This window comes from Eulemur rufifrons, chromosome 16 (genome assembly GCF_041146395.1).
Source record: "Eulemur rufifrons isolate Redbay chromosome 16, OSU_ERuf_1, whole genome shotgun sequence".
NCBI classification, from domain to species: Eukaryota; Metazoa; Chordata; class Mammalia; order Primates; family Lemuridae; genus Eulemur; species Eulemur rufifrons.
The window spans coordinates 1,086,621-1,104,920 of NC_090998.1; the positions used below are offsets into that span (position 1 = coordinate 1,086,621).

Genomic DNA, 18,300 nt, shown 5'->3' on the forward strand with positions numbered 1-18,300 from the left:
TCAGTGAATGATTTTTTTCCTTGTTATGGGTTATATTTTCCTGCTTCTTTGCATGTCTAGTAAGTTTGGATTAGAAACCAGGCACTGTAAATTTTACCTTGTTGGATGCTGGGCATTTTTGTATTCCTGTAAATATTATTTAACTTTGTTTTGTAATGTGTATAAATTACTTGGAAGCAGTTTTATTCTTTTGGGTCTCTCTTTTAAGCTCTGCTAGATGGTACCAAAACTGCATTTAGTCTCTGGTTAACCCACACACTCCCTCCCTTGTAGGCCAAGTATTTAAGAGGTTTACAAAAATTTAAATATTCTTCTTACTATTTTGGGAGAAGGGAATATAGGTTTTTTTCATAGAAATATGTTATTTTAATTAACATACTGGACTTATAATTTTAAATAAATATTTAAAACTGTTTAATTTTGAGTATGGTAAATACTGGTAGATATAACTTAATGTAAACAAAAGCTCAATAATTTGGAGTCTTCAGTAATTTTTAAGAGTGCTGAGGAGTCTTGAGACCAAAAACTTTGAGAATGGGTGCTGTAAGGGAACATTTAGAACATTCAGATGCCTGAGACTCCTCCAAATGTAGAACAGTTGCCCATAGTGGACTTGGAATTTTTCTATTTCCACCTCACTTTGTGTTGCCCTGAGATCTTGTTTTCTGTCTCCTGAGGCTTCTTCCAAGCCCAGGAAGAGGCAAGGAAGGATTCTTCCTCAGAGCCCTCAGAGGGAGCACGGCCCTGCCGACACCTTGCTTTCAGACTTCTAACCTCCAGAATTGTGAGGAAAAAACACTTCCGTTGTTTTAAGCTACCTGGTTTGTGGTACTTTGTTATGGCAGGCCTAAGAAACTAAAACAGTTGGATTTTTCAGGATTTCTGGCCCGTTTTCTGGTCATTATCAGGTATTTTTCAGGTCATTATCAGTTATTTTAGGTATCATCAGGAAGGCTTTTAAGATACATTTCATGTCAGAAGTCACACACCAAAAAAAAAGGTTCTTATTCTCTATCAAAAGCTAAAACCCATCCGGTCGTCTTCATGAGAAACCTGGGAAGCCATTGTTGACGCTTTCTCTCTTTTGTCCCTTATACCCGGCCAATAAGACGCTAATGGCTTCCCGTGACTGGCACCCTGTCTTCAGCTGCACTGCACACACTGCACCACTCATTCTGTGCTCTAGCACTTCTCTGCTCGTAGCTGTCTGCGAAGTGAACCCCCTTTCTAGACTTTGTTATTTGTGATATCTCTGCTCAAAGAGTTCTCCCATTATCTTTCTCACCAGCCACCCACCATCTGCTCATGTTGCCCTACTTTGTCCAGGCTTCTCCAGCATCCGTTGCAGACCAGCAGCTGAGTTAAGTTAATGCTTCTTTTCTGTACTTAAACCCTGTACCTCTATTGCAGTGCAGCAGTTCCTGTAATATTAATGTATTTATGTGATTTATGTATGCATCTATCTTCTCTATCAGATTGTAACTTCCACAGAAGACAGGGAGTGTCTTCGTTATCTTTGCATCTCCGATGACCAACCCAGTATAATCTTTGTGGAGTACAAATGTGACCGTGACTGTCCCCTGCTTAGAAGTCTTTGGTGACTTCCATTTGTAAGCAGGATAAAATTCAAGCACTTTATTTTGGCAGTCAAGGTCTTTATGATCTACTATCTTTTCAGGCCATCTCTTGCCTTTCTTCTTTTACTTTATGCTAAGCAATACTAACTGAATTTACAAGCGTGTCGTGTTCTTTCATGTTTCTATATTTTTAAATATTCCATTTCCTCTCCCTAGAACATCTGTGCTTTTCTCTCTGCTGTCCCTTTTATATCTAGTGATGTCCTCGTCATCATTCAGAACCCAATTCAGACATTATTTCTTTTAGACACCTTTCCTGACTCCTTTGATGTGTTGGTCAGCGGAGAGCTATCCCATCCTCTGTATCACCTCTGTTCCTTTTATGCTGGTATCCTTTGGTATATGATGAAAGATTGTAATCTTTTGAGTCATATCTAGTTTTAGCATTTCAGTTCTTTTACTTGCTAGTTCTGTAATATGGTATAAATTAACTCCTCTAAGTCCCAGTTTTATTATCTTTAAAATATGGATAATGTTAGCTACTTGCAGTGTTATGTGTTTTAAGTGAGATGGGATTACTTAGTATAAAAATGTCAGCAAAATATGGTTCTTTCCTTAAGAAGTACAGAAATAGGGTGAGTTCTATATGATAATAGAGATATAGGATTGGAAAGAAATGATAAGTTCTATAATAAAGTACTATGGGAACAGAGCAGGGAGATTGTATTTAATAGTTGTCTGTTGAGGATTTGGAAATATTTATTAAAATGGTAGCATAGGAAGAGGCCCTTGAGAGATGTGTTCAGTAGGCAGAATTTTTTTTTAAATGGTAGTGGTTAAGGATATTATAAGTATAGGACAATATGTGAACAATGATAAGGAAGACAGAAAGCATGGTATTTTTCCGAGAATGGCTGTGGTGCTAGAATAGGGAGCCTCTGGAAGTGGGGGGGGAGGTGTATGGCAAAGATCAGGCAGTGGTGGTAGATTGGGACCATCAGATCCCGGAGGGCCCTGAATTCTGTGCTGTGGAATCTGGGAGGAGGGGTGTATCACAGAATTAGTAAGAGTGTAGGATCTGGAGACAGAGCAGTTAATCTTAAATCCCTGCTCTATCACTTATTTGTAGCTGTGAAGTCTTGGGTCTGCCACCTTCTCTAAGTCCCAGTTTCCCACATAGCCATGGGAGAGTGTGAAATTTTCCGTAGGGAGAATGCAAGCGAAGAAAATATGACACCTGAGGCTAAAACCGTGAGGATTTTTTAATGTGTTGCATACAATAGTCCTCCTTTATCTGTGGTTTCACTTTCTGCAGTTTCTTGTTACCTGCAATCTATTGTGGTCCAAAAATATTAAATGGAAAATTCTAGAAATAAATAATTCATAAGTTTTAAATTGTGCACTGTTCTGCGTAGTGTGAAATCTCACACCGTTCCTCTTCATCCCAACTAGGACGTGAATCCTCCCTTTGTCCAGTGTATCCATGCTGTATATGCTACCTGCCCCATTAGTTGCTTAGTAGCCATCAGAACAGCTGTCTTGGTATTGTAGTGCTTGTGCTCCAGTAACCCTTATTCTGCTTAATAATGTCCCCAAAGCACAAGAGTAGTGATACTGGCATATTGTTATAATTCTATTTTATTATTAATTGTTGTGGCTAACCTCTTATTGTGCCTAATTTATAAATTAAACTTTATCACAGATAAATGTACGTATGTATCCTCACACAGAATGTATGTATCCTCACATAGATTCGGAAGTCTGGGGGTAGAATGAAGGAAACTTTAATACAGAAGAAGTAAAGTAAAGTAGATATGGTTAATAAAATGAGATGATGTGTTGAAATGATTACTTAGGCTGGGGGAAAAAACAAATGAAACCAGAACAGAGGTGAATGGTGAAAAAGATAGGGGGATAGAGGTTGAGCTATGGACAAAGAATAGATTTAGTAGGTATAGGGGAAAGAAAAGAATAAATAGTGTTTGTGATTCAGAAAAAAGATTTTCAGAGTTTGAAAGTTCTTAGTTGGATCTTTCCAGACTATAATAAAAGTTAACGATATATCCTTTTTTCAAGTAGAATAGAGGTAAATTAGAGATGAAGGTGTTTATTGAGTGGTCACGGTAGAACTTGTGGTAAAGAATTATAAATGGGACCTAAAAAGATTGCTTCCCCAGTTTCTGACTTGGTGAGACCAGTGACATGGAACTGGTTGGTAGAAATGGAGTGTAGCACAATGAAATATGGTTTATCTATTAATATTAATACATGTTCTTCCTTTCTAGCATACTCCAACATAATTTGTAAGTACTTAATGACAACTATAGGAATCTCAAATAAACTAGTCTCCTAAGAAATTTTCCATAACAATTACTGAGCAGTAAGTACACTATTCACACAGTGTTGATTCTCAGATACCTTGTATCTAAATTAGGTTACAATACAGATTGAGTATTCCTTACCTAAAATGCTTGGGACCAGAAATGTTTTAGATTTCAGATTTTTTCGGATTTTGGAATATTTGCATTATACTTATACTTACTGGTTGAGCATCTCTAATCCAAAAATCCAGAATGTTCCAATAAGCATTTCATTTGAGCATCTTATCAATGTTCAAATAGTTTTGGATTTTGGATCGTTTTGGATTTCAGATTTTTGGATTTGGGATGCTCAACCTGTATTAGATCTTCCTGAGGGCTTTGATGTACTCTAAATATGAAACATTACTCATATTATCTTTTTTTTTCTGTGTGGGTTAATCCACAGTCATATAGGAAAAATAATATAGGATAAGTTAAAGATGAGAGATGTTTTATAGAAAAACATAGTTTATTTCTTAGATTTACACTGTCCAGTGTGGTAGCCACCAGTCATATGTGACTATTAAGCACTTGAAATGTGGCTAGCCCAAATTGAGGTGTGAAATATACATTGGACTTTGAAGACTTAGTATGAAAAAATGAATGTAAAATAGCTCATTAATATTTTTCATATGTATTATATGCTTGAAATGACAATATTGCAGATACATTAGATTAAAATGTTATTTAAGGCTGGGTGCTGTGGCTTACACCTATAATTCCAGCACATTGGGAAGTCAAGGTGGAAGGATTGCTTGAAGCCAGGAGTTCGAGACTAGCCTGGGCAACATAGTGAGACCCCCATCTTTATAAAAAATAAGAAAAAATAGCCAGGGATGGTGGTGTACACCTGTAGTCCTTGCTACTTGGGAGGTTGAGGCAGGAGGATTGCTTGAGCCCTGGAGTTCGAGGTTGCATTGAGCTGTGATTTCACCACTGTACTCTAGCTTGGGTGACAGTGTGAGACTCCCATCTCTATTGTTTTAAAAAATTTTATTTAAATTAACTTTACCTGTTTCTTTTTTACTTTTTAATGTGGTAATTAAAAGTTCCGTATGTGGCTTGCAAATATGACTTATATCATATTCTTGTTCACCTCTGTCTTAGGTGAAAGAAATCTACCTTCCTGTTTTGCTATTATATAATTATATGTTTAATTATTTGATGAATTATTAGTCTTGGTAGAAAAGCAAAAAAACCAAAAAATGTTGCGTGAATATCTGTGGGGTGCCAAGAGCTTAATGAAATTTATGGTGAATGGATTTTAAAATAAATATCCTTAAATTTCTTGCCTTTTTTTTTTTTTTTTAAGTTATATCTAACAAAAGCTGCTAAACTTCAGGGATAAAAGTAATTGGATACCAGACTTTAGCTAGTTAGTCTTGGTGGCTAACAGAAGACCTTTGCTTTTGCCTTGTATGAATATCTAAGTACATTATGGGTTGTTTGTCTTAAGAGCGTCATAGCCTATGGCTAGCTTGTATTATCTGATACAACAAATGTTATGTTGTGCTTGGTGATGCTTTTGGTTTTGTTTTTTCGCCCTCTTAATTTTAGATTTTCTAAAGCAATGTAACTTCATTTGAGAACTTGTTAGAAATACTAATTTTGATTCCCCAACCCTGCTGAATCAGAAACTGGTGATGGGGCCTGGCAATCTCCTTTAACCCTCCCAGTGATCCTGATGCACATACATTTTGAGAAAAATAGTTGTAGATTATACTACTTTAATAGAAATAACAAAACTCTTTATAACCTCTTCAATACACACCTATTTGTAAGGAACGTAATTAATCACTTTTAAAATCTTATGTTCTTAGGTGGATGCTCTCCGATTGCGTTTGGAAGAGAAGGAAACCATGCTGAATAAAAAGACAAAACAAATTCAGGATATGGCTGAGGAGAAGGGGACACAAGCGGGAGAGATACATGACCTCAAGGACATGCTGGATGTGAAGGAGCGGAAGGTTAATGTTCTTCAGAAGAAGGTAAGGTGCAGGTGTTCTGAGTTCTGAGGTCTCTTCTCACATATGTCCTCATTCCTACCAGTAAGCTATGCCCACATGCCGTCAAAGTTTCTCATTCCTCAGTTTGTATTTTTGCAATTAGTTATTGTTGCAGTAGGTAGATTGTTAAAACTGTTCTGCATATTTAGTTTTTAAAATTTGAGTAAACACTGTTAGTATCTTTCAGTAGTGCTTTTTCATGCTGTCTCTGAAAAGTGCCTTGTAAATTGCCAATGTGTTGGAACTGGTATTCTTTTGTACCTGCTGTCTTTTATTGGAATTGTAATGAATGAGTATACTACGAGGACTTGGTATGGTGCAGTTCCATTTATGTGATAAATAAAGTGATAATTTTGAATTGAAAAATATGCTACTATAATGAACATATAATGTACATATGTCAAGGAAAGGAAAATTTATTTTTCTCTTTTACCTTAAACATTGGAAAGAGGCTAACTCTGGAATAAGTAAAAAAAGTACTGATAATTGCGCCCCCTTTTTTTAGTGAAAGTAAGGAATGCCCTTGATATAACAGTTATAAGAGATGCTGTATTTATTGTTCATCTCTTTTGAAATAATAGGGTAGAAATAATTGGCATTGTCCCATTCCTTGGCTAATAATAGCCAAGGAATAAAAATCTCTGTCATAGAGTTCTACTTAGCCACAAAAAACAATGGTGATCTAGCACCTCTTATATTATCCTGGATAGAGCTGGAGCCCATTCTACTAAGTGAAGTATCACAAGAATGGAAAAACAAGCACCGTATGTACTCGCCATGAAAATGGTTTTAACCGATCAACTCTTAAGTGCACATATAGTAATAACATTCATCGGGTGTTGGGCAGGTGGGAGAGGGAGGAGGCGATGGGTATAGACACACCTAATGGATGTGGTGCGCACCATCTGGGGGATGGACACGCTTGAAACTCTGACTCAGGTGGGGTAAAGGCAATATATGTAACCTAAACATTTGTACCCCCGTAATAGGCTGAAATAAAAACAAATAAAAAATTTCTGTTATACTTCAAATTTAGCAGGTTTTTATTATTACTTTTATATACAGAGTATCATGTCCTATATTTGTAGTTTATATTAGTTTGGCTTTTATTTGCTTTCAGTAAGTAATCATAAAAATTTCATCACTCTAAAAGTTGGTTGCCTGTATCTTGTTGGTGGGTATTTTAAATTTTTAAAAGTATGTATGTCCTCACTCTTCTCCCTACTGCTCACTTCTGCTTGCCTGTTTCTTATATATTCTTCCAGAAATAGTCTACGTATAATATATTCAAGCAAATACGTATTCTCTTTTTTATGTTTTCCTCTTTTCTTGTATTCTTCCAGACACATGCATAATACATATACAAGCAAAAATGTGTGTGTGTGCATGTGTTTCAATACAAATCTTAGCATTCTTTACTACTTTTTTTCCTTGAGCTAATATATTTTGGAACTATTTTCAAGGGCTTACACATTGTTATTACTAATGGCATTGTATAGATGGATAATAATTTATTTAGCAAAGTCTCTAATGATGGACATTTAGTTTGCTCAAAATTTCTAGTTTTACATAAAATAATGCTGTAGTAAAAATGTTGTACATATTTAGTTTATACATATGTAAGTGTATTTCTAGGATAATTTCCTTGAAGTAGAATTTCTGGGTGAAAGGATATGCATTTATAATTTGGGTAGCCAAGTAGCCTTAGAAAGGTTGTACCAACTTTTGTTTCCACTATCAGTGGATGAAAGTGCTATATTCCTCCCACGTACTTGTCTATGAGTGTATTTGATAATAAACTTTCTGACTTTTTGCCAGTCTGATAGGTGAGAAAACAATCTGTCAGTGTAGTTGCTGTTCTTTTATAAGTAAAGCTGAGCATATTCTTATATGTTTAAAGTCTTTTGTGTTTTCTTTTCTGTAAGTTATCTGTTCATATGCTTTACCCATTTTTATTTTGAGTTCTTTCCTTTTAAAAAAATTGATTTGTGGTTCTCTCCCAATTGAAAAATGAACTCTTTTAGTCTGACGTGAGTTCCAAATATTTTTTCCTGTTTGGCTTTTTATTGGGGGTAGGTGGGGGGTCTTGCTATGTTGCTCTGGCTGGCCTCAAATTCCTGGGCTCAAGGGATCCTCCTGCCTTTGCCTCTAGAGTAGCTGGGACTACAGGCACGTGCCACCATGCCCAGCCCTGTTTGGCCCTTCACTCTATATCTTTGTGTGTGTGGTCTGTGTCTGGTAACCAGACCTTTTTTTATATTTATAAAGTGAATGTTTTAAGGCTACTGGATTTTGTGACATGCTTCAAAAGTTGTCTTTTAGAATGTCTCTTCTCATCTATTGATCTGTCTTTGTATTCAGGTTCCACTATTTTAATTTTTGTGTTTTTGTGATATATGTTAATAGCTAATTCTTTACACGGTACTTTTCTTTTTCAGAATGTTCTAGCTATTTTTTCTTGCCTGTTTTTCCATTTGAAATTTATAATCAGCTTTTGTCATCCTCTGCCCTTAATTCTTTCTGTTGTATTTTTTATTGGAATTGCATAAAATTAGTAGAACTTATTAATTCAGGGAGCATCGACAAAAATGTGGCATGGGTGTCTGTGAATTCAAGTTTTGTGCTCCTCTGAAGTGTTTTAATATTTTCTTCATACAGATATTGTACATTTATTAAGTTTATTCCTAGGTTTTCTGTTATAAACAGTGTTATATTTTTTTATTTTATCTTCTGACTGCTTGTTTTTTATGTATATGAAAACCTTTGATTTCTGTATATTAGTTTTGTGTTTAGTCACCATACTGAATTCTCTTAATGTTTGGGTTGATTTTTTAGTTGATTTCGTTGGCTTTTCCAAATAAATATGCAGTGATATTTTCAAGCAATAATTATTTTAAAGTCTTCAATTTTAATGTATGTACGTCATTTTTTTCTCTTTTCTACCAGTGCATCTGAAACCATACTAAATAATATTGGTGATAATAGACATCTTTGTCTTATACCTGATCTGAAGGAGAATGCTTTCAGTTTTCTCCCACTAAAGTGTGATGCTTGCTTTTGGGTTAGAACTGATAGATACGTTAAGAAAGTATCCATCTAAATAAAATGTTTTTTTTTTTTTTTTTTTTTGAGACAGAGTCTCACTCTGTTGCCTGGGCTAGAGTGCCGTGGCATCAGCCTCACTCGCAGCAACCTCAAACTCCTGGACTCAGACAATCTCCCTGCTTCAGCCTCCTGAGTAGCTGGGACTACAGGCATGTGCCACCATGCCCGGCTAATTTTTTCTATGTACATTTTTAGTGGTCCATATAATTTTTTTCTATTTTTAGTAGAGACGAAGTCTCACTCTTGCTCAGGCTGGTCTCGAACTCCTGAGCTCAAACGATCCACCTGCCTCAGCCTCCCAGAGTGCTAGGATTACAGGCATGAGCCACTGTGCCCGGCCAATAAAATGAGTTTTAATCAAAGATGGATACTGTTATGGATGTTAAATTTTATCACACATATCTTTTTGGCAGCCATGAAAGTGGGTTGATTTTTGTGTGTGTATGTGTGTGATTTTTTTAATATGATGACATATAAATAATAGACTTCATAATTCCAAACCATTTTTTAATTTCTGATACACTTGACTATTCTGTCTTTTTCTCCTATTTCTCCTTTTTCTCATGTATTTACTTCTTACTAGGCATAATAGCATGTTGACTACTGATTTGTGTACATTGATTTTGTAACCTGAGACTTTGCTGAATATATTCATCAGTTCTGGTAGTCTTGTGGTGGAGTCTTCAGGGTTTTCTAGATACAGGATCATATTGTCAGTGAACAGGGATAGTTTTACCTCCTCTTTCCTGATTTGGATACTCTCTGTCTCTTTCTCTTGCCTGATTGCTCTGGCTTGGACTTCCAGAGCTGTGTTGAATAGAAGTGCTGGCGGTGGGCACCCTTGTCTCCTTCTGTTCTTAAGGGGATGCCTTCAACTTTTCCCCATTCAACTGTGATGTTGGCTGTGGGTTTGTCATGTATGGCTTTTGTATTAATAATTATGACATACGTTCCTTCTATGCCTAGTTTGTTGATGGTTTTTATCAAGAAAGGATGCTGGATTTTATCGAATGCTTTTTCTGCATCTATTGAGATGATCATGTGGTCTTTGTTTTTGCTTCTGTTTATGTGGTGAATTATGTTTACTGATTTGCATATGTTAAACCATCCTTGTGTCCCTGAGTGAATTATCCTTTTGATGTGTTGTTGAATTCAGTTTGCTAGTATTTTGTTGAGGATTTTTACATCTATGTTCATAAGGGTAAAATACTCATTTTCTTGCTTAGTTTTTATTTAAAGTTGAGTTTAAATAAACTTTTCATAGGTTTTTGTTTTGGGAGCTACATATTCATTTCATTTCCACATTTTTTTTTCTATTAAGTGTTTTTGTGTGTGTGTATTTATAGGAATTCTTTCTCTATTAGATAAATTGGTCTCTTTCCTCTCATGATTTATAAATATATTTTCTTATTTGTCATTTTTTTACTTCATTTATGGTATTTGTTTTGGGGTTTAGGTGCCACATTTAATAGTCCTTTTCTTGATATCTTGTCAATTTTAGGTCATGCTTAGAAAGTCCTTGTACATGCCAAGGTGATTAAATAATTAACACTTGCTTTCTTCTGGTACTTTTAAAGTTTCTTTTTTCTTTACACCTAAAAATTGGTTTATAAATTTGCATATTGCTATAATGATTAAGCTGTAATATTTAATAAATAATTTATCTTTCTCTTCTGACTTGAAATGCCACAAATGAATTATCATATAAACTTGGACCTGTTTCTAGATTCTATTCCATTTATCTGCCTATATTTCTTTGTCAGTACCAAACTGTTTCAATTATTATTACTATACTTAATAATTAGTAGGATTTTCTGTTCTAATAATTTTCTTTTTGGAAGAATTTCTTACTGTCCACTTGTTTATATTTTCAAGTGAACTTTAGTATCATATTGTCAAATTCCCCTCTTCCAAAAAATAATTTTGTTACTATTTTGATAGGGTGTGATATTTCAGAAGTCAAGTGAAGAAAGTGTTTCAAAGAAGAGGGAATAAATCAGCTTTGTCAAATATTGTTGAGTTAAGTAAAATGAGAATTGATCATCAGATTTAATAAAGTAAAGGTCATTAGTAACCTTGGTTATGATACTTACATGGAGTGGGAAAGTTCGTAATTTATACCTAGTTCTCCTGTGATTATCTCTCTGTTACTTTAAACAGTATATTTAATTTTTTTGTCTTGATTTAACAAATTTAAAAATGAAGCCACACTTACTGACTACTTTCTATAAAAAAATAGTTCATTTATGTTGCCCCTTCCCCTTCTTGACTTTTGTTGGTAAGCTTTGTTGAATCTATAGTCCTTTTTGGTTTTACATTGTGTTGGTTTTTAAAGGGGAAAAAGATTCTTTTCTGTAATTATGATTCATATTACTTAGCCTTTATTTCTGCATTTCAGGGGACTTAATGCTCATCACTAGTCCTTTAGAATCACAGCTTAACTATTCCCAAGGTTTAAACTTTTATTTAATTTTTGGTTGTCCAAAAATTTCTTGGAATAGTTTTTTAAGAAGGGTCATGGGTACTATATTTCCCAAGTCTTTGTTTGTTGACCATGTGTTTGTATTATCTTTTTATATTTGAAGAGTTAATTATCTCAGATTAAAAAAAAGCATAGAGTAACATAATAAGTGTAATTACTCAACTTAAGTATAAATTTCAAATATAGTTGAAGTTCCTTACATATCTTTCCTTGATAGTATTCCCTTCTGTTCTATTTCGGAGAGAAATACTTGATTTTGGTGTTTATGCATATCCTGCCTTAAGTCAGGATGCATATTTTCATACTTAATACAACATATGTATGTTTTCATAAAACACATAAAATAAGAGGAAATACACATGGCAAATAAATATGAGAAATTTATGTATTGTAAACTTTGCCCACTATGTTTATCCTCACTGTGACCAGGGGAATGTAAAATAAAGCCATATTAAGATATCATTTTACTACTATATTATACTATATTGACAAAAATTTAAAAGTCTGACAATACCAAGTGCTAGTCAATATGGCAAGTGAATTTCTAACACAGTGCTCTTTGTATTCACATTGGTACAACTCTTTGGAAAGCACTTATCTTCTTAAAGTATACCCTCTGATGTATCATTTTCACTCCGACATAGAGAAATGTAGAGACAGATCTATGCACAGAGATATGTATAGATAGATAGATGTATGTATTAGAAAAACTTTAGGAGATGTGTAGCTCATAGTAACCTTGTTTGTATTAAAAAACAAAACAAACAAGCAAACAAAACCCCCCCAAACTGTGGAAACACTGTGCAAATGTTCACTGATGGAAGAATGGATAAGTAAATTGTGTTAAATTTATAAAATGGAACATTTCTTTTTTAAGACAAGGAAATAGGATAAGAATTCAGGAAAGTTATTTCCTCTGGAGGTAGGGAAGGCAGAAAGATGGGGTAAGGAGGTATATACAAGTATCTTAAGCAGTTTAGGTAATGTTCTCATTCTTAAGCTGGGTCATAGAATTGCATATTTAATTGTTATAACGTACAGATTTTAGTATGTGTGGATCAAATATTACATAATGTACTTAAAAATTAAGGCAGATTTAACTTTTGTTAAATTTGTGTGGTTGGTACATGGGTATTTATTATATGTTTTATATTTTTCCTTTTGTTTGGATATTCATAATAAAAATGGTTAGAAAAAACTCTACATATCTGTCTATGTTCATTGAAAAATAATTTTTCTAAAGTATAATCCTAAAAGTAGAGCCACCTTTCCCAAGAACTTCATTTGTACATTTTGAAACAATGCCTACTAGTACAGATGTAATCTCATTTTATAAAGACCGGTCATCCATTTCCTTAATTTTTTAAAATAAAGTTTTTGGCAACTAGATTGACTCAGCTAATGGTCAAATATGTCCAATTATGCTGAATGAATTGATTTTCTCCCCGTCTCCCATATCAGTTTCGGACAGTTTTGATCCTCTTTTCATAAACCAGAATCTGACTCCTTAGAGTCTGCTGATTGAGATTATTTTGGAGCCGTATTGAAGGAGTCTAATCTTTCTTCTGCATAATAGCTTTTTAGGTATTTGGAGCTTACTATTTGGCAGCCCCCAAATCTTATTTTCATAGGTGAAAATATTTTTATTCCTCTCGTTGTTATTTGCCCTGGTTATTTTTTCTGATGGCTGTTATGTGTCTAAACTCATTTTTCTTCCATATTTTACTTTTCCAGTTTGAATTTTGGATCTAATTGTAAGAAAGATGGTTGAGTTGATATATTTATTAAAACAATTCTAAAAGCTTTTTTTGTTGTCCATAGAATTTTTTTTTATAAACTCACTTTGTTTGCAGGTCTAACATTTTTATAAATCCATGTTTCTATCTGTCTTTCATCTGTGTTCCTCAATAAAACCCTTATAAGTCTGTCTTAAAAATCTAAGATCACCTTGTAAAGTTCCTTCTAATAATGATGCCTGGATATTGATCTATGCGACATGCTCAACTATTTTTGGCTTTTTCAGGACCACCACCCACACATATTTTTCTAGCTTTCTAAGCAATGTATATGTTTGTATGCACTGGAATAGCCTTTGCTTTTTCTCCTTTTTTCCCCCCAACTAAGTTCCTTTATAGTTGCATAGTCAAAATTATGTTCTTGTGGGTTTCCCAGTCTCCCCAGTCTTTCTAAATTGTCTTTATTCAGCATAGTACCTTCCACTATATGTTGGGCACTTTGCTAAGTGCAAAGACAAATGGTTATGGTTTCTGCTTTCAAGAGTCCCAGAATTGTGGAGGTTAAAGAAACTATGGTATCTGTGGTGTACAGTGGGGAAAAGGAAGGAGTTTTAGATTTGGCCTTGTGTGAAAGGAGTCTAAGGAAGTCTTAGAAGCTGAGTCTCAAACGATGAATTAAAATTTGCTAGGCAGATGGGGAAGGAGGCATCTAAGCCAAGAGCAGTGTGAATAAAAATGAGGAGCATGTTCTTTTCCAGTGTGTCTTGCCCTGGAATTTCACTTCTGTTTTTCAATCATCTTGTAATGTACACTCTTAAAAATTGCTAGTAGAACTCTGCCTGAGAATGCCTTGTCTTTCTTACGAGGAACTCTGAAATTACCTGATCTCTGGGAAGGTTTTACCCAATTCTTATGTATTGAGAAAGATTTCAGTGAATATAGTCATCTTTATTGTCCTAGTTTATTTAAGAAGCAAATACAATTTTCTTTCCTCTCTCCCTGAATATTTTCAGGGTAGATATTCCTGGAGAGATGCCTTAATTCTGTACAACAGTTAACCTACTTTGCTGCTGCTGCTGCTTTTTGTTTTTTGGAGACAGGGTCTTGCTTTGTCACCCTGGGTAGAGTGCAGAGGTGTCATCATAGTGTACAGCAACCTCAAACCCCTGGGCTCAAGCAATCCTCCTACCTCAGCCTTCTGAGTAACTGGCACTACAGGCGCACACCACCGTGCCCTGCTATGGGTTTCTATTTTTGGCAGAGATGGGGGTCTTGCTCTTGCTCAGATCTATTTTGCTTCTTGATTCAGATGCTTAGTCCTTAAGAAAGAAAGATACAGTAACTGTTTTCATCCTTTCCTTGTTCTTTGGTATCTGCATTTGCTAATTATTTCTTTCATAAATACTTATATATTTAAGTAATATTTATCTATTATTTAGGGAAGAATACTGAGAAGCAATATGTTACTCTGGCATTCATCTAGATATGCTTTTTTAAAATTATTTTTTTTCTGAGCACAGTGGCAGCTATGGTATTGGCTGGGTTGTGAGTCACATACTCTGGAGTGTCTTTGGCTCCATCTGGGCCACCACTGCCCACTGATAGCCTTCTAACTTCCTAGGTAGTGTATGTATTTGTGTACACTGGGGTAACCCAGTGCCCAGAGAATGAAATGAGACAATAGCAGATGGCCAAGTGCTGTACAATGGGATTAGTACTGGGATCCTCCTTCCCAGAGTTCTCCCCTATGGTTTAAAGTAGTTTTGTGTCACAGTAAATTTCTTACCTTTATAATAAATCACTGACCTGGAAAATGTAATTGGGCATTTGAATCTGAGCTGCATTCAAAATCTGTGTTAAAATTGTACAACTTCTTGCTTGATTGATTATAAATGATAATGTAGCTTGGAGTTTAATTTGCTTACACAGATGCTATCAACATCCCCTTCCATGCTTCTGTAACTTCTGTTTATTTCACTGTGCTTTGCATCTCCAGTTTCCTGGGTTTTGAGGTTTAGAGTTTTAGATTTAACAGTAGCAGAAAGCTGATTGATATGTAGAATTAGAAAGGGTATTTTATCCTAGGTTGGTTTGTTAAGTCTCCTCTGTTATTTTGTTTCTGGTAGGAAGTCAGAAAGAATAGGTTCTTTGTATATTCTCTTTGTTTCCTGTGGAGTCTTGGGTAAGGCGGTTAGTTGCTAGTTACTTTGCTTTTTTTCCATATCATAAAATGGAAAGAATAGGCTTTTTTTCCTTGAAGACAATATTTACTAATATATTCTGAGAAAATATCTTATTTTTAAAATTGTGCCATTTTATTTTTAGTAAAGAGTTAATTCCTATATTTTCTAAATGTTGTTATTTTTAAGTCTTAACCCAGCTATAGACCAAGCTAAGTTAAAAGAACACCATGTCAGGCCCTACTTGAATTTTTAGTCTGAAACATAGTTTACTTAGCTGTTAGAATTTTTTCTGTCTCTTTCATTAATACTTATAATTGTTTAATAGAACTCACTTTAAAAATTTTTGAGGATGAAGAATATGTATAGTCAAATTCTTGCAATACCATTTTACTAAAAAATGCATAGTAAGTGAAGGCTGATTGATGATGATCTTTTCACTGGTAGCCAAGGAGAATGTGAATTTACTTTGCTTCTTACAACGCCCCCTCCCTTTTCAAAAAAGTGAACCTTAAGGAGGTAAAAAGTTTAACTTGCAAAGTCTGACTTAACTTCCAATATGTCATTGGGTTACTAGTTTTAAATATGCTGATCTTATATAAATGACACTTTATAACGATTGAAGAATTATTCCCTAAAAAAGGGAGGATATTATTTTACCTTATTGTAAATCTTTTAATTATGTTTCTTAGCACCATCCTTTGTACTTCCAGTACACTCATCTCCAAAAATAGAAAAATAAAACAAAACACCCCTTGTCCCTGCATTCTAGTAATCTAGAAACAGTAAGCTTCAGATATAAGTGATTAAAACAGCAATAAAAATAGCATTGTTTTATGATAAGTAGATCAAACTCTGTTGCTGCATAATAACTATTCCTAAAACTTAGTGGCATAAACAACCATTTTATTTTGCTCTCTTTTGAGTCAGGAATCCAGGAAGGTCTGACTTTAGTAGTTTGTTCCTAATTTGCATGATGTTACCTGGAGATGCCTGAGATTGGATGATCTGCTACCAAGATGGCTTATTCACTTGCAGCTATTCTACCTTGGTGTTTGTTGGCCTCTGTCTATGTAGTGTCCTTTGCCCCAGCTTCAGCGAATGCCCTGGGCTCCTCACAGCATGGGGAGAATAGGCACACTTCTAATGTGGAAGCTGGCTTTCAGAGTCATAGATGTTAGAAGCAGAAGCTGCTTGGCCAGTTAAGGGTCTTACAAGTGGCTTGGAAGTAGCAGAGGGTCACTTCTGCTGTGTTCTGTTGGTAATGGTAGTCACAGGACCTGCCATGATTTGGGGGAAGAGGTCACGAATGGACTCCACCTCTTCGTGGGAGAGAGGAAAGTCATACTGCAGAAGAATGTGTGAAATGGGAGATCGTTGTGACCATTTTTGGAAAATATCTATTGTTGAAAGAAAATTTTGGATAAGTGATTAAAAATAAAGAGGTGAGATTTTTTTGTGTGATATGGTAATAAAGTTCTTATTCCCTTTTCTGTAATCTTATGATATTGCAGCCTTATTGGGCAGAAGGGAAGAGGATTTTTTTCTTGTTTCCATGTTTTACTCAGTGGTGTTTTTTTTTTTTTTTTTGGAATTATGCAGAGTGAGAACTACTCAGTGTTTTGTTTTTTTTTTTGAGATAGAGTCTCACTCTGTTGCCTGGGCTAGAGTGAGTGCCGTGGCGTCAGCCTAGCTCACAGCAACCTCAAACTCCTGGGCTCAAGTGATCCTCCTGCCTCAGCCTCCCGAGTAGCTGGGACTACAGGCATGCGCCACCATGCCTGGCTAATTTTTTTCTATATATTTTTAGTTGTCCAGCTAATTTCTTTCTATTTTTTTAGTAGAGACGGGATCTCGCTCATGCTCAGGCTGGTCTCGAACTCCTGAGTTCAAACAATCCACCCGCCTTGGCCTCCCAGAGTGCTAGGATTATAGGCATGAGCCACTGCGCCCAGCCCACATTGGACTCTTAATTCTATTCCATTAATCTATGTCTATCCAAATGCCATACCACAGTGTCTTGATTACTATAGCTTTTGTAGTGAATTTTGATCTTGGGAGCTATATATCCTTTACTTCTGTTTGTTTTCAAGATTGTTTTGGCTTTTTGGGGTCCTTCGTAATTCTGTATTAATTTTGTGATCACCATTTCCATGTTTGTAAAACAGGCAGTTGGAATTTTGATTTGAATCTGTACATCATTTTGGGGACTATTTCCATCTTAACATATCAAGTCTTCCAATTGATGAAGGTGGGATGTGTTTCAATTTATGTAGGTCGTCTTTAATTCATTTCATTGATATTTTGTAGTTTTAAGTTTGTAGGTCTTGCACTTCTTTGGCAAAATTTATTGCTAAGTATTTTGTTCTTTTTAATGCTAATGGAATTGTTTCATTTTCAGATTATTCATTGTTTGTGTACAGATATACAGCTGATTCTTGTGTATTGATGTTGTGTTCTACAACTTTGCTGAACTTGTTTATTAGTTCTAATAGTGTTTTAGTGGATTCTTTATTATTTTCCATATATATATATATATATATATATAAGATTATGCCTCCTGCAAATAGAGATGGTTATATTTATTCCTTTTCTTATATAGCTATCTCTTATTTCTTTTTCTTTCCTAATTGCCCTGGTTAGAACCTCTAGTACAATGATGAATAGAAGTGGTGAGAGCAGATATCCTTGTCTGTTTCTTAGAGGGAAGGCTTTTAGTCTTTGCTATTAAGTATGATGTTAACTGGAGGTTTTTCATAGATGCCCTTTGTCAAGGGAGTTGTTTCCTTCTATTTCCAATTTGTTGAGTGTTTGTATCATAAAAGGATGTTGGATTGTATAAAATGCTTTTTCT

The 18,300-nt window shown here is 35.0% G+C and overlaps 1 protein-coding gene across 3 annotated transcripts in view; it reads left to right on the plus strand.

The window, feature by feature from the left end:
• Positions 1 to 18,300, plus strand: part of ERC1 (ELKS/RAB6-interacting/CAST family member 1) — a 486,201-nt gene that overhangs the window by 137,629 nt on the left and 330,272 nt on the right. For all 3 annotated transcript variants that reach the window (XM_069491669.1, XM_069491670.1, XM_069491671.1), the window contains one exon: positions 5,758 to 5,925. In XM_069491669.1, the coding sequence (XP_069347770.1) occupies positions 5,758 to 5,925 (168 nt within the window). The remainder of the gene's footprint in view (positions 1 to 5,757; positions 5,926 to 18,300) is intronic.